Source organism: Myzus persicae, unplaced genomic scaffold (genome assembly GCF_001856785.1).
Source record: "Myzus persicae strain clone G006 unplaced genomic scaffold, MPER_G0061.0, whole genome shotgun sequence".
NCBI lineage: Eukaryota > Metazoa > Arthropoda > Insecta > Hemiptera > Aphididae > Myzus > Myzus persicae.
In genome coordinates this window covers 785443-803142 of record NW_019103603.1, presented here as the reverse complement: position 1 = coordinate 803142, position 17700 = coordinate 785443, and the positions used below count along the sequence as shown (strand labels likewise).

General features: G+C 27.3%; 1 protein-coding gene across 1 annotated transcript; it reads right to left on the bottom strand.

The window, feature by feature from the left end:
• Nucleotides 1–1519: 1519 nt before the first annotated feature.
• Nucleotides 1520–11212, bottom strand: LOC111034900 (EF-hand calcium-binding domain-containing protein 2-like). The gene is made up of 4 exons (XM_022316322.1): nucleotides 10895–11212; nucleotides 8449–8572; nucleotides 6669–6888; nucleotides 1520–1658 (listed from the first exon to the last, which is right to left on the bottom strand). Exons 1-4 carry the CDS (start codon nucleotides 11151–11153, stop codon nucleotides 1572–1574), a joined length of 690 nt encoding a protein of 229 aa, XP_022172014.1. The 5' UTR covers nucleotides 11154–11212; the 3' UTR covers nucleotides 1520–1571.
• Nucleotides 11213–17700: the final 6488 nt, after the last annotated feature.

Genomic DNA, 17700 nt, shown 5'->3' with positions numbered 1-17700 from the left:
TTAAAAAGTACCTAAGATTCAAAATAATTTACTCAAAAAAATAATGATATTTTAAAAAATTGTAAAAAATGAACTACTTGAATTAAAAAACATTTTTTCAAATTAGGCTTAAAAACCTGCTATTTTGAATTTTTTCAAAAATAATTTATTACAATTCATATTTTTTTATTTTCAGTATTAAAACATAAAAATAAAGTACTAAAGTAGTTCCTAGTTACTAGTACTGCTAGAATCAATAAGCTTTTTACTTAAAAAAAAATAATATTGATTAGAACAAATGTTATTTCATTGTTAAGGTATTTCTGTTACACTTTGTATAGATATTTTACTAAAATGTACATTTTTATAACTATTTGGTCAAAGAGCACTGAGCAGTACCTATTTCTAAGACTTCTTAAAAATGTATTTAAAATGTAGTCTTGTATTTGATTAAAATAAAATACCTAATTTTTCAATAATAGTTTCAGTACTTCAAAAATAGCAAAATAGATAATTTGAGTTTTATAAAAGTTAAAGCTGTTTATCGTTTATAAATTATAATACATAATATCATATGAGAGGGGTACAAAGAACATAAGAAAAAAATCTAGTAATTCATGCAAAACATCCATGAAAATTATTTATAATTATAAATAACTATTACGACGACTATATTATTAGGTATCTACCTATAAATAAAATTAACAAGTTGGTATAAACTTTAGTCTATAGCCTAAATAAAAACGACATGTATATTAGAGTTAATTTTCTACAAATTGGAATTGAAGGGGAAGGAAGAAATTCTAGTTATTAAATATTTCAAGATGCTGTAATTAACAATTAGGTAAGTGAATTTTTTTGAAGGAGATTTCTAATATTATATTCACATTTTGAATATTAATTTGGTCATCACTTATCAAACTATGTTCACCCCAGTCCCCAGGGCTTATTTGAATATGCATTGTATAATTGTTTGTATTGAGAAAGATTCATGCGCACTTTTAAAAAATCCTTAAAATAAGCCATAGTTTACTTAATCCCATAATAAAGGGTATGTCATAATATATACATTTTAATCGTTTATTAAATTATTATTATTTTGATGTAAAAATATATATGAAACAAAGCTAAGATCATTTTAAAACAATAAATGCAAACTTAGAAAATGTACTCTAAATAGTCGAATTGTGTATGGAAGCAGCGACTAAAATCTATTTCGAGATAATCTTAAATTCAGTAAGAACCTTTATTTTAGTATTAATGACTATTTTTGGAAATTTCACAAAAGTCTATGTAACTTAAATACTTATTTAATTTTTCCAGGTACGTTATAGTATAACTAGTTAAAACTTAATTGTGTCTTCTGTTAATCTTCCTTATGACCCGGTTAGCGATTATGATATTTCAAGTGTTTAGAATCAACGGACAATGTCTTCAAGAAGTGTTTACTTTTATTTAAATATTATATTTTAATGTGGGTACACTGTTATTTACAATACATTAGTGAACACTAATAAATAAATCTAAGAATTACTTGTTAAAAATGTGTTTTTTTTAAATTTGAAAATATGTACGAAGTTTAATATTATTGATTAATTATTTCTATTCGATATTTTTGAGTTAGTGGTAGTAATAGTCGTGGTATTACTACCATACTGTTCTGTATCCCATTTGGTCACCTGAAAAAAAAAATATGTTATTAAAGATAAACTAGGTACTTAAATAATTACTAAGAGTTAATATAGTGTTTGTTTTATTTTTTTTTTAGTTATTATTTATATAACATTTATAACATGATGTTATTGACATTCAGCTTAATGACGTAACGAATAACGATATAACAATAGAATATGTGTTACACGTCACACGTGGCCACGTGAGTTACCTGATTATATGCAGCACACGTGGTACCTCAATTTTAGATTCCAAACGGAACAATGAATATATTGATTTTACAATGGTGTATTATTTTTATTTTTCTTCTGTGTTAGTCATCACCTTTTGGTAAGTCAAAATGCTTAGATTTCCATCCTCAATATTTTTACTCTAGTAAGGAAACAAATCTAGTTGATATTTTGAAAGGGGACAAAACAAAAGTCTGAGTACTTTCCTTAATAACAAGGAAAAATAAAAATAAAAATTAGGGAAAAACTGTAATTTTTCCACAAAACTCTTACGTCATAGGATATTCACCCTTAAATTAAGGATTTCTCGTCGAACGATTTTCTTTTCCGATTGTAATCCAAAAACACATAACTGTAGGTATTCACTTTCAAATATGTTAGCTATTTTTGAGCTATTTATTTATAAACGTTTGGCATTTTGTTTGTATAAATATTGATAACAAATTATTTGTTATTGATTCAAGGTTTTTAATTTAAATTTAGTTGTTATTTTAGCTATTTTCAAATATTAAACATACATAGCAGGGATTTTTTTCATAGACATTTTAAGTTCAAATTTGGGCAAACTAGATAATATTCAAACTAAACTTTTAAGTATATTATTGTACGTGGTATACATGTTTTTAAACATTTAGATTAATAAAATGTAATATACGAACCTTTTCACCATTCTACAGTAATAAGTGAAGCCCTACTTTAAGTTAAAATGGTATTGAATCAAAAGTTAAGCAAGTTGTAAGCAATGTTGTATGTAAAAATTAAATCAACCTACTATATAACTAAAAATAAAATTAATTATCTTATTAGCAATATCAAAAATCATTACATGAAATATGCATAGTAATATTAGCTGACAAATCATCTTCCCTCAACATAGTTTTTAGTACGTAATGACATTTTTCATTGAATTGGAATTTACTTATTTGATAAAAAAAATATAGTGACTCACCCACAACTCACAAGTCAACACTGTATAGCATGCTAGTTACGTATTTTCAATCTTTTTACTTTACTATTGATGGTATAATATACAAAATGATAAACCAATAAATTATTTTCAAACTTGGTTTTCTAATAATTTTAGTTTTGAAAATGTTTTATTTTTACATCACTCGTAAATGCGTTTACCTAGTCCTATTCCTACGGCCATGCCAATGTCTATCAGACTTCAGAGGTTCAACAACGATTCTATCTATTTTAATAATTGCCATCTAACATTTTGTGCATAACTTATTATATTATAGTGTAAATCTACTTGAGTAAAAATGTAGGACATGTTTTGTGTGTACTATAAATTGAGAAGTGATTATTTTATGAACATTAGTGAACCGAGACCAAAGAAAAAATAATGCATCGTGTTTCAGTGTAGATATTCATGTAACTAAAAGTTAATATATTACTCGGATTTCAAATCAAACTCCACTTAGAGTTACTCAACTAACTGCTATTTTTATTTGGAGTACAATTTATCATATTGACACCACTTCGCTAATATTCATCGATATTTAATTATTTTAACAGCTTTTTAGAAAAAAAAATGCTTTTCCTAATTGAAACTTGCAGGTAGTCAAATAAATAGTATTATTAAATTTTCTGTATGTTTGTTTAGTTTAAAAATCTGAAAGTTTATCACTTGATCCATCATTTCACTTAGTTCATTTTATTTATATGGGCATTACGTTTTGTTATAAATACAATGCATATATGAATACGTAAATAATTGTTAAGTAAAAAATATTTGAGAGGATTGAATAAAAAAAAATGAGTAACATAACATTTAAAAGAATAGGACAGAAAAAAATAATTAAAACCATAAAAGGTCTAGTTTCAGATTGATTCTTTGATTTTAAATAAAAGTTGTATATTATGGCTTAAATTGAAAAGCTTTAAATATTTTAATATAGCTCTCATAGAACTTTTTTTAATCATAAATTTATACAATTATATACCTACTTGTCATAAACTAAGTTGTCATATTGTTTGTATTTATTTCAAAATCCATTGTACAATATTGTTATGAAATCAGTGTCTCGTGACAATACAATACATGTGTGTTTTAGATTTTCTTTGTGTTTACTTTCTCATTATCTCCCTTAGTCCATCACCTCTCTTACCAACTAAATGTTGGTAGTTGTTTTGTATTACTGTTCTCTAAGATTGATGGATAAATGTTTTATAAATTGTGTCTGGTGTTTCCATGGTAGTTGTAGATAAATGGCAAGGGCGTTAATTTTGAACATGTAATATAAAATTAAAACTTGTATCTCTAAACTAAAATGTACTTGAAAACGCACTATGCATTTTATTTATACCTAAGCTATCTGGGGATAGGTATAAATCTATAAGCCACTTATTTATTCTCAAAGCAAAATAAAATACGTCCAATAACGCAACAGCACAGTATCAGTCTATGAGCGTGGTTAACTACACCCTGTTAACCGATAAAATTAATATTTGATATTTGTAATACATCAGAAGACCCCAAATGTTGGTCAGCGAAAAAAAATTATTTTTTAAACAAAGTTATTTTTGATGATGAATTAAATATGGTTTTAATAAGTTTTCAGATTTTACCTTCTTTTTATTTTTGGATAAACATGTAGGTATATTTAATTTTAATGGCCCCCAAAAATTTCCTGATGACCTATCAGGCTATTTGATATTTTATTAATTCCCAATTATTTTATTAAAATGTTGAGCATATTATAATTATCATCATTTTTGTTCTTGATACAAATGATACGAATATTATCATAGTCATACGAATCCACATTTACACACAATGTTGAATCTTACTTTAATATTAAACTAATGTAAAATTGTATAGCTATTAGCTTATCAATATAATTTCAGTATTATTTATAATTATAATTACTTTCAGATCAATATATTTGTATATTATTATACAAATCGATTAAAATACTTGTACATTTTAAAAATTATTATTTACAAGTTTTTGACCTATGTTTTGGTTTTTCACCCATGTTTAGAATTATTTCACACGATTTATATGTTAGCATAGTTGGTTTTTCAATATTTGATTTAGAATTTGCACTAAAATAATAGGTGTGTTGTTTTTATTCACAAAAAAAGCAAATAATTCATTGACAGTACATTAATTCTTTAGTACCAACTTGAACTCCCAAAAAAGACAAATCGCCAGTATCTATATATAAGCCAAAAAATATCACTCACGTAATCACTCACTGTCACGTCGCTACATCTCTTAAACTACAAAAGGTGCGAATTTGGAATCTTAAATAGTGATTTCTATAATGACATAAATGTGGAATAATAAAGGATTTTCCAATATTAATATTTTAAAGAGATTTTGAAACAGGGATCTTAAAATTCACTGTAGAAATTGAAAATTTTTTTTTGTTTATAATAATTGTTCGCCATTGGTAACTCAGTCATATCAAGTACAAGCATGCATGCATCAAATCGTCACGCTATGGCCTCGAATAATGAAACTATATCTTAAAACCAAATTAATGTGTGCAGTAAGTTACCGAATTGAATTTGACGAAAATCTCAGAGATTGTTTTTAGAGATATCAAAAAACTTTAGATAGTCAGTAGTTTAAACCATGTTAAAAATATACCAAGTGCTAAATCAAATCCGTAACTAGTGGTTGCCCATCTATGTCAAATTATTTTATAAAGATAGGTACACTGACGTAAATTTTTCTGGTAACTGTTATACGCTCAAACCGAAATAGGTACACCTATACAGCGTATTTAGTATATAGGTTTTGTCACAAAATAAAACTACACACGGAGGAAAACGAGGTATTCAGCTTGATAATTCATCTGATTCATACAAATATGTTTGTAAAGAAGAATATATCTTAATAAATATTTATAAACATTTTTATGAGAACGGCAACGACCTGAAATAAGACAAGGACTATGATTTATTTAAATATTATAATAACTGTAATATTGTTTGTTTTCTCTACATTACGCACGTTGAGTAAAAAATCAAAGCATAATGATAAACATAGTTTTTAAGTGTACAAACAAAATTATTTTAATTAAAAGTATACATGCTTATTTACAATTATTTACAATGGCGTGAATGTTCTTAAGAGCAAGACCAAATAACAAACACATCAGAAATAGTTTGTTGATAATCGTTTCATGCTAGCTATAATTCTAATAAGGAACCAAACTTTCACTATAAAAAGGGGTGATTTTATATTTAACTAGGCATTTTTATTCTTTCCCATATTATTTAAAAAATAAAAAATATGTTGTAGGAGCAAAGTTTTTCTTATTTCATGATTAAGGTATAGTTTCTTATCTGTAGCCCAATTGTTTTTTCACGCGAAACAGTTTTTTTTACATAATTTTGTAATTGGATTTACCTAAATTAACAATACAATATGGTACCTACTAACGTAGTACTATTTGTTAGATATTTTGAATCAGACATAAGTATATTACATTTTTTTAAATTTATATATATCACACCCATTATAAAACTAGAGTGTGTTAAGTCGTCTATAACCATACCACCTTCATCATTTGAGAGCTTTTTCAAAAAATGTCACATCAATTATTTAGTCTTAACTTTGAAACATTTAAACAGGTATTTTGGCCTGCAATATAATATTCCCATGATAGATCACTCGTGTACCTAATACCTAGACAGTGTACTATTACATACATTAATATATACACATTCATAATATACTAATATGTAAATCATATAAGTAAACATATTATGGTCATGTCGGTGAGATACGAAACAAAAATTGAACAGTGCCGAGAGTACACTCACCAAGATTTTATTGATGTAGAGCTCGTACGGTATGACGGTACCACCAGCAGCCGTTTCGATGGTGGCGGCAGACATCATTTCTTCCAGTTCTTCGTCCTCGAAAGGTTCTCCATCGTGACGGAGGGCCGACTCCATGCACTCACGGCTCACAGTTCCAGTCCGCTCTGGGTCCAAGGCACGAAATGCGCTAAGAAGTTCGGACGCCGATGCCGGCTGATATCTGTTATAAGATAATCGCACAATATAACTATTATAACTATTAACTTCGAATCGTGGTTTGCAGTGCAGCGTATACCAGATGCATGGTATATTTTATTTTTTTTTAATTCTGGTTCTCAAAAATGTTTTCGTTAGGTTTTAATTCTAGTTTTGGTTTGCAAAAGTTACTCTTAATCAATGGCAAGTATCGAAATTCTGCGAGAGAGAAAAAAACAACAAATTTTTATGAAGCCGACAATATTTTGATTGATTATACCGGTGTCATTTTGCGCAGTATCTCTTTGTGTACCAAAGATAATGGTGGAAAATTTTTAACGTCATAATCTGTTATTTAAGATATACTATTTGTCTTCTGTATTTTCTTTCAAAAAATAAATACCGTTTTTTGTCGTTGTAGAACACTTATAAATACCGATCAAATTATATTATAGAACAATAACTTTACTAAATAGTTGTAGATGAACAACAAGTTAAAATCAAGTTTATTAACGTTATGTTAATAGATCTAATATCAATTGTTTATACTAGAAAAAAAACTATAGCAAATATCAACTTTATTCTGAAGTTCTATACTATTTTACTACATTTTAATTATCTGCACAGCTAGAAGATGTTGTTGATAACATAAAGTGAAAAAATAAAGGAAAATCCGAAAAATCAGTCCACAAGAGCAATTATATAATATGCATATGCATAATGTATATTACATTGTAATATTGCATGTCAATTGTTTATTGTATATCAAGTGTAAAGTATTTGTATTAATAAACAATGGCAGCACCGGGAAATCATAGGAAACTAGTTCCGCTGGTGTCACCGGTTCATAGTGTAAAAATAAATTTCTTTTAGGTAGAGTTTAGTAAAAATTAAATGTTTTCTCTCTTGCATTAGTTTATCAGAAATGTATTCAGATATGTGTATGCAACCAATTAATCACTTAAGGTTTCAATGCGCTAATTTCTGTTAATTAATTTGAACCTTAATATATTCACACAAAATTGCAAACAGTGAGTAGGTATAAATAATTTAGTTCTATGAGCATATAAAATATTACATGTAATCTGTGCAGTATGAAGTTGATTAAAAACTTTTTTTTTTCTAATTCTAAGTGCCAATAAAAATAAAATAAATAATATGTAAAATATCCGAGACCAGAAACAGAAAAAAGAAATTGAGGTGAAATAGTTTTCAGCTTAAAAAAACATCAAGGTCCTTATATTCTCGAAAACCTAATTAAAATTGTAGAATTCCAAAAAAACTTGTATAATATAAAATAATAAAACAATTGTCGATGCAATGAATCGTACTGATTTCAAATTTGTTGGTACGTTTCAATTTTAATTGGTGTTATAATACATTAATACACACATATAATGACAGTCTATCGCCTGTCCATATTACATATATCTGAGTGTTTTTCAATTATCAAATGCTTATGCATCATTCTCTGCCATTATTATATTGCATTTTCAAACATCAACAATATAAAAATAAATTTGCATATTTGTTTATTGTTTTGCATTCACATTAAAATATCAATAGAATTTCAATTCCATCTCACTTGTATTCACTAATGGCGTTTTCAACATACGGTAAAAATGCCGCCAGATGTACGGTACCGGTCGCTTCGTGATCTTCAACGTTTACTGCGAGTTCCCTCAAGTCGGCCTGCGACGGTACGTAACCTGTGATCATTTTAAAAATACTGCAATATTTATGAATCTATTAATTATATTATATCAACACAATGTTGTATTCTCGTAGCTTTCACGAATTTCATTAGTTAATACTAATATTATCTTTCATTGATCGAAATTCGACCAGAAAAACCATTTTAATTATAAAATCAACACGCTCTAAAATATTGAGTTTCCGAGAACACATAGAGTTTCGGTATCGGCGTTTGTTTTTCTTCTCATTGTATTCGTTTAAATAATTTAATATGGAGGTATGGGAATACCTATAATTTTCTTTTGTCATATAAATTGGTTAGGTTACTACATAATGTATTTTGCATTACCTTACTATGACATTCTTTAAATTTTACTGTTTGGCATTGGGTGTATTTTAATTATCGTATATTTTTACCTGCATCAATAACCACATAATATGTATAAACTGTTTTTTTCATTTAATTCTACTCGACCAAAACCTTTCCATTGATACATTTATTTATTCCCTTCAATGTATTGGTAAAGGTGGAGTTATTAATACTACAAAAAAAAAGGCTTGCATATTAATATATAAATCCATCACACGATCCACTGGACACAGCGATAAATCACAAAAGATAATACCTATATGTATGAATTTTAGAATTCCATATTATAATATATTGCTTTTACAGTTCACAGTACCGCATTACCTCTATAACCCGATCTATGGCCTGAAGTCATGTCAATGACTGCGCATACATTGCTTGGTATAAGATTATACTTAGGCCAATATTAAATCCACATCACTTGTTATTTACGTTCTAAATACGTCTTTGTTACATACAATAAGTTTTCAATCAGTAAACAAAAGTTAAGGACGTCGCATACTCGTATGTCATGGTAGATCAGTGATGTTTACTGACAGCTTAACACAGATTCGTTTTTACCCTAGACATATTATTATTTAACTGTAAGTCATCCCAAGTAAACATTTTAATCATTCTATAATTTTTATAAAACAATATTTATCAAAAATATCTGTACAATCTTTAAGACAATTAACCTAAAACTAGTGTAGATGGATATATTAATTAAATTGATATGCATTAGTTATTATTATTTGTTTGGGTACTCAAATGTTCTATATTTCCAAATATCATTTTTATATCATTCAATACTAAATATTTGAAAACTTAAATACAAAAAACAATTTTGTTCAAATAATATAGAATAGTTGGTAACATTATACTATAATTGTATAATCATATAAAATTGAGCTTAGATTTTGACCAAGGTAAGACAAAATGTTTTCTACATATTTTTTTCATAATCTACAATTTAATAAGGTATAAAAAGTAAAAAATAGTTAATTATTTTAAAAATAGTTGAGATAACTTACAAAAAACAGTGGAAAAGGGGAGTATATAGTTTTCGAATACAATATAATATATATTTGTTTTTGTTTTTAAATCAAAAAGGAATAACCGTAACTACTCGAAATTTTGAAACAAAATCTTAAACTAACATGTTCTAAACATAATAATATTTTCAAAATATTGATGCTTTTTGAGTTTTTGACCTATTTATTTTATACATTTGAAACTTTTTTAGTTTTTTTCTCTGCATTATGTTGATGATTTTTTTTTAGTTTAAATATAGTATGAAAAAAAAAATGTTACAACTTTTATAGTGATATTTTTTCCTTTTTTAGCGACATCATATATTTTTAATTTCATATTTTAAATCCTATTATTTGTCCACGTGATTATGATGTATAAAAAGTAAATATTTTGAAACTCTATGATAAATTAGTTATAATATGTATTAAAACAATAAAATTTTAATAGGCAGAGTGAAAGGCATTATTTAGGCAAAGTTATTCCGAAAATGGAGCCCCGCTTTCTTTTCTTTTTTTTTTAAGCATATGAACCGTCTAGGCCCTTTGTTGCCAATACCTATATATTTCACTCTTCCCCGGTTCTCTGCTTAATTGCCTTTAAGTATGCATACAATTATATTCATAACTAAACTTCATAACTAGTAGCTTCATAACTGTTACGAATTCAAAATTAAATTTCTTCCAAAAAATATTCTTCTTAGAAATTGTAATAAAAAAGGGTACATTTAAAAAAGCAAAAACTTAAACACTTTTTAACGATAAAAATATTTTTTTTCAAAAACATTAACCTTGAAAAATATGTCAACTGTTCAAAAATCACTTTGTACATTATAATACGACGTGGTCTTTACTACTCTATATTTCTATGACAAACTTATCTCTCTCCTCTCTCTCTCCAGTATTTCTGTACTGATCCCCAATCGTTAGTTTATATGATGTCTCTACTACCTTACCCAAATAACGGAGTACTGTGCCAAGTTCACGTACATCAATGGTCCTGTTCCCACTATGATCGAATATGTCAAAAGCATCAGCTATGGCTGCGGCCGTGCAAGTTGAAGTCGCCGAGGACAATGCTGTGACGGCCGTTTGCGAACCTACTCCGGTGGTGATGGAAGCATTTGGTTTTATCGACGACGTTGCGACAACAGAAGTGGAGATCGTTGCAGTTGAAGTCGTGATTGTAGACGTTGTCGACGACTCGTCCAACATGTTCCACCGTTGTGTACGTAAACTGCAACGTATTCAGACTGTTCTGGTCTCGGAGGGTGTGTGTTGCGACCTAGTTGCTGATATATCGATCAAACATCACGAGATAGCGACTGATTATTGAAACCATTAGTTCGTAATCAAGATTGGTATGCTTGCCATCACCAAGCCAGAGACTATGACGTTTTCCATGAAAAATAAATAAATGTAAGAACTATATAATTTTACATGGAACAATCAATAGTCGATTTCAATTTATACGATGCGAGTTTATTGTAAAAATACACACAAGTGATAAAACGCTTCATACCTACAACAATGTTTCGCATTAAAATAAAACAGTTTTCTATTGATAGTAAAAAAGAAGTCTCTCTCTTTCTTTGAACTTCGAACACTCGAGATGTATATGTATTAATGTATTATTATGTAATATACAGGTATACAATATACATGTTTTAGTGTCTTATTTACATTAAGAAATACAAATCAATATAGAGACAAACGAAAATCCATAGTCAATATATTTAATTCTGTTCAAACGTAAACCTTTTAAAATAATTACGTGGAAATTTATAGCATCTTCAGCATGCGATAAAACCAATCAGTGTCTCCGAGAAACGTCGTTATTGCTTAGTTCTTAAAGAAAAATTGTATTAAAAATGTAAAATAATAACAGGGTATTTAAAAAGCCGGATCACGGTGGTAATTAAAACTTTCATAGGTACACTATAAAAAAATGTATAAACAAAAAACGACAAATTATAACTTAATGTTTAAGATCACACTCTCAAATCTTAAGTTCCAGTAATCCTGTGTTATACTATGATGCTAATTAATTTTTATATCTAATATATAAAATTGTGTTTATTAATGATAAAAAAGCTATGATAAAATTATGTTTTATTTTCCCAAATACATTTTTGATCCTGAGTCGAATAAAGTATTTCATACTTCAATAAAACGACAAAATAGTAGAATCAGCTACAATTTTAGTTATATTATTGATACAATCCTCTTAACATCCAAGTTTATAATATCGTAGTATTTTAATTAATAATTATTACAGAAACGATATTTATTTAAACAATAATAAAAAAAACATCGTATGATTCTTTTCGGAATATTTTTATCGTCAGGATCATATACACTAAGTGATACTGTTAGCCATATTCAAGTACTAATTAATAATATTTTGTATTTACGGAACAAAATATTGACATTATAGCTTATGTGCAGGTATCATGGAACTTCCACAAACTGTGTAAATCATTATTACATTTCGATGAATTCTGTGAGACTGACCGTGAAAATGTTGGTAATAAATCACGAACAATAATTATTTATTATTGAATAAGGTTGAATAGAACTATGGTATTTTATTTTTATTTTTAAAACGAGTTCCTGTCATAATTATTATATTTGAATTATTTACATTGTTCATACATCCTTCATATACGTGATTAATCCACAAGCGAACATTTTGAGTGGTTTACTTCTGCAGAGAAACAACTATAGTCGCTTTTTTAAAACTGTGTAATTACCTATTCTGAATTCAAGAAGGATTATTAATATTCAATCCTAAGTATGTAAATAAAGGTTTTATAATTTCCCGATTTTTTTTAACCTTAAAATCAAAAGTTTCAAACTAATTTTTAATTTAGAAGTCAGAGTTAAAACTGTGCACATTGTTTTTTATCTTCATTAAATATATAAATATGAGTATCGTGCACAGCATACAATATTTAAGTTAGTACTGTCAATTAATAATTAAATTAAATACTATTAATAAATAATTATATTTTACTGATGCCTGATGGTGATTTTTATTATCATTAACAGTGTTAAAAATCCAGCCTAATTAAGAAAATATTAGAAAAGAGTTATTTAGTCATCTATTTAAAATTGTTTTGCATAATCTTAGTTATAACTTATAAGTTACTGTGTTCCCAAACCAGCTTTATATTATTATTAAAAATTAAAATATTGTATAAACTAATAGCAGTGATGTACCTGATTTGCCTACTTATAACGCCGTGTATTCATAATTGTTTTTTTTTAAACGTCACATCAAACGAAATAATGTATTATCATCATTATAACTACTCCTAATTCTTACTCATGAAAACCAACAAATAGTTATTAGCCTAATAAAGCAATGACTTGAGTATAGATTTAAAAAAAGGAAAAATTCATGTCTACTGCGTCCACTGATAGTATCCATATCTAAATCAATAAAATTCATTGATTGATATTTTCAACGTTCGATTAATTATATATTATATACTATAAACTACAATGAAATATATCTGCTAACTCACATACAGGTTAGCAGGATTTGTATTATACATGTTTATTTATTGCAAATTTATATATTTAATTGTAAGCCGTATCCAACAAAACTTTTTTTAGTTCTCCAAGTGTACAATAAAAATACAAATATAGAACCTATATTCCTATACACAGCCAGCAACAATGAAAAATGAAAATTTGATATATTTTATCAACTTCCAAAACATACGTAACCCATTATATAGCTTAATTTTTTGGGAAACATTAACGCACTTGCCGAAAATATTTACTCACGTTAATTATATAATATAATTTGAGCTTTAGCTTTGTGTGTTAGTTATTCATTTTTTTTGTGACTTGTGGTTAGGTTAAGAACTAAATAGTATGCAATTTAGTTTTAGTATATTTTTAAAATAGATAAATTCAATGAGCACCATATTACTGTTTTTAGTACTTTATTTTTACATTCAATAACAGTGTTTTGTGACTAAATATACATCTAAATGTATAAGTATTATATACATAGTATTATTTTGTTCCTTAACTAATATACAGAGGCAATCATTGATATACAGAGTCTATGTAAATAATACCGCTTTAGATAATATAAAACATACAAAATAACATAAAACCAAAAGCAGCCTATTTTTAAAATTAATTGGTATCTATGAATAAAATATTTATACCTGTTACATGCTTAAAATGTAAATGTATCAAAAGTTGTACAGATGTTTACACTATACTGCATTGTACTGCTAAAATATATCGTGAACCGAACTAAAGATTCAAAACTTACAAAAATTAAATCGATAAAATTAAATTTATTATAACAAAGGCCGTAGCCAGCTTATCATATTTTGGTTCAATCAATAAAAAGAAAAATTATTTCTTATGAAATGCCAAAAAACAATATATTTACTACAATTGTTGCCTTAGCCTGAATCGTCGGAATAACAACTTACCGATAATGACCTGAACATTTATTTTGTTAAAACGCTCACCTTTATAATATAGTCTTAAAGTTTTAAAGTCACATCAGTAAAAAGTCTGAATAAGATGCAAATAATGGTTGACGTTATAAATTAAGTAGCAAGGTGTAGTAGTTATATGGTCGCTTTAAAGCTGGGGACACGATTTGTACCTACACTAACTGTTGTTTAAAATCACCGATTTGTTTGCTACAAAGAATACAATTGTTGATATTATGTAAGTATACTAAATATGCTATACACATTTATATACTACCTGTTGTTCCCGAAGACATTAATCTCTAATGAAATGAAAATGGAAAATGTTACATTGAAAATCAAATTAAAATTTTAAAAATAAGAAAGAAGTTATTTCCAGTCAATTGGTTTTTTTTAAACAACCTGTAAATTTTATTCACTTGCATTAATTATTATTTATAAGTCTTGATTTGATTGTTGTACTATAGTTACAGTAAAATTCTTGTCCTAAATGTTCCGTGAAGCGGTTCGAAACACCTACCTACATTGTTGGTACGGTGTCCTAGAATTTGAAAACATTACAATAATGAATTAATGTTAAATTGAGTTTGGATATTCTTGTTACGCAATTCAACATGTAAATTATATGTTAATTCTTCGTGCAAATTGTATTATATTGTAAGCATTTTACACAACATCGAAGCAATAATCAACTGATTTAAATAAAATATCTAATAAGTGAATACGAAACTATAATATAGTGTATCTTAAATCTTTCATACAACATTGTATCAACAAGATTGTGTTAATATTCTTAATAATTATCAATTATTGTTCACATTTTTTTGGTTTTATGAAGTATCTAAGCATTTAACAATGTTCAACAAAAGTTTTAAAAAAAGTTGATATCAATCTATTTAGGAAGTAATTTGTTCTTAACATTTCAATGTAAATTTTTGGTCATATTACGAAATTGCAGTTTGTGCGTGATGTCTAATACTCTGTACGGTCTTTAAACTGCACATTTTTATTTATTAAGTAAATTACCATAATGTTAAATGAAAACTATACTACCTATACTGTTAAGTATAATAGTTCAGAATTTAGAACATCAACTGTGAGTTTTCATTGGTCGATCATTATAGTTATTTGGCTTTTATTTTTCTCGTGAGAATCCATTGAATAATTCAATGATTCATTCTTACACCGTAAGGTCAAAATATTACTATCGAAAATCCAACATCTGTTTGTACGTTTCGTGTTAACGTTATTTTCACATAGTATATATTTTTTTCTTCTACCTGTAACACACTTACAAGTTACAAGTCATCTGAACAAACATTATTTGTTGCTGTGAAAATAAAAACTAATAGGTTATTGCGAAAATCGAAGCACATTCAATCATTACTCTGTGTGGTTGATTAATCGACAGAGTAAATAAAAAACTATGTTGACCAATAACATTAGAAAAGTGAAAAAATAAATGTATGATGTAAATATGTATTTAAAATAAAATGCATTAGATTGATGACTTCCAAAAAGCTGTAATAATAAACCTCTATATAGAAAACTGTGTAGTGACTCTGTGTATGTAATGAGTGATGAATAATGATGATTTTTAAAACATCAATAAATGTACAACATAAAGTGTACTGAAAAAATGTAAACAAGCTTCATTACCCAAAGGTGAAAATCGTTTGAATGAAAATATCGAGTTAATTAAACATACCGACCATTTTATACAAAATTGCAATATAAGTAGGTAGGTAGGTTGTTTAAAATTGTAAATTTAATTAATGGTCTCATATACAAATCAGCTCATACAAAAAATATCGTTAGAAAAAATGCATAATTTATTATTATTCAACATACCGTGCTACTTGAACAAAAATACTGCGATGTATTTTAATTTTTAAAGCTGTTTATTGTAAACAAATAGTGGTTTATTCAATAAAACAAAAAACAATAATACCTTATTGAAGTCGCACAGTTTGTTTTCAATCGAAGCTATAAGCATGTCATATTTGACATGAGTGGTACAACTGCAATATTGACATATTATTAAAAGGGTCTATACAGAAACACAAATTGAGCATTCTGAGCGTTTATACGCCATCCGTATGTTAATTTTTTAATTAAAAACGCTCGTCAGTATAAATACACAATCATAATGGTTCATATTTCGGTCGAAAATAAATTATAAAAAAACGCATAGGATCAAAAAAAAATACCAAACTAAATCAATTTTGTTAATAAGCGATTTGTGACATCGGATCACTGTACTTCTAATCCATCCAAACGGCAGCTCATCCGGCTAAACACATTATAATTTACCCTGCGTGGGCGGTGGCGCGTGTCTGAGTCGACCGTATTATTGTCACAATAATAATTGCATTTCGGCTGAACAACGAAATAGATATAGCGATCGGCTTTGATCTGACTATCAACTGTATGCACTGTCCAATTATAGTCCTATATCGAACCTCTATGAAGTCTCATCAACTTAGTGAAAAACTATTTCCAGGTAGAATGTATAAATATATTAAGTGATTCCACACGATAGGAGCTTGGGCCAGAGCCTTAAATATAACTCTATTTTTACTCTACCGTTCATATTTAAATAATAATCAGCCATAGAAACCATTCTCCTCTGTTTGCAACGTTTTTGGGACAGTTACTTTAACAAAATCGAATACTACTGTTTGTACCTACGTGATATATATCATTATTATATTATTATATATTGTTCATCTTTATTCTAAATATTTTCGCTGTAAACTCAGCGAAATTGGCTATCGAAGGTTAGGTCCAGGATGTACCTACACAGGTTATTTCATGAGGGGTATACTTATGTACACACTTTTGAAAAATCTAATACTATAGTATATTTATTGGTATGTGGCATGTGTGTTGAACACTTTAAATCGTTAATCGTTCGACTATTCTCAAATACTAATTGAAGTTTTGTAAATTATATTATAGCCTATATGTGATACATTAGTTTATGTATTTAGGGCAGATCGATATTGCTTAAATACCAATGTACGTGTTTAGGCTAGACAAAAACTGAGGCAATAAGGAAAAACGAAGAAACAAGTTTGCGACAAAATCGATTTTTACTTTTGGTGTAACTGCAAAAAAATTAATTACAAGTACATGAAATATTCTCAGAATGTTTATATTAGCATTGTTTATACAACATAACGTTTTCAAAATGTTTTGATTCTTTTTAAACTATTTATAAGCATAAGAAAAATTTAATTTTCATTAGTTTTTTTTAAATTAGAGTGGATAAAAAAAATTATTCACTTAGT

Excerpts from the sequence above, each read along its gene's own strand:
- LOC111034900 (XM_022316322.1), bottom strand. The coding sequence starts at position 11,153 with ATGTTGGACGAGTCGTCGACAACGTCTACAATCACGACTTCAACTGCA. Across the intron at positions 8,573-10,894 it reads CACAGTACTCCGTTATTTGG|GTTACGTACCGTCGCAGGCC; the intron begins GTAAGGTAGTAG and ends AAATGATCACAG. Across the intron at positions 6,889-8,448 it reads AACGCCATTAGTGAATACAA|ATATCAGCCGGCATCGGCGT; the intron begins GTGAGATGGAAT and ends ATCTTATAACAG.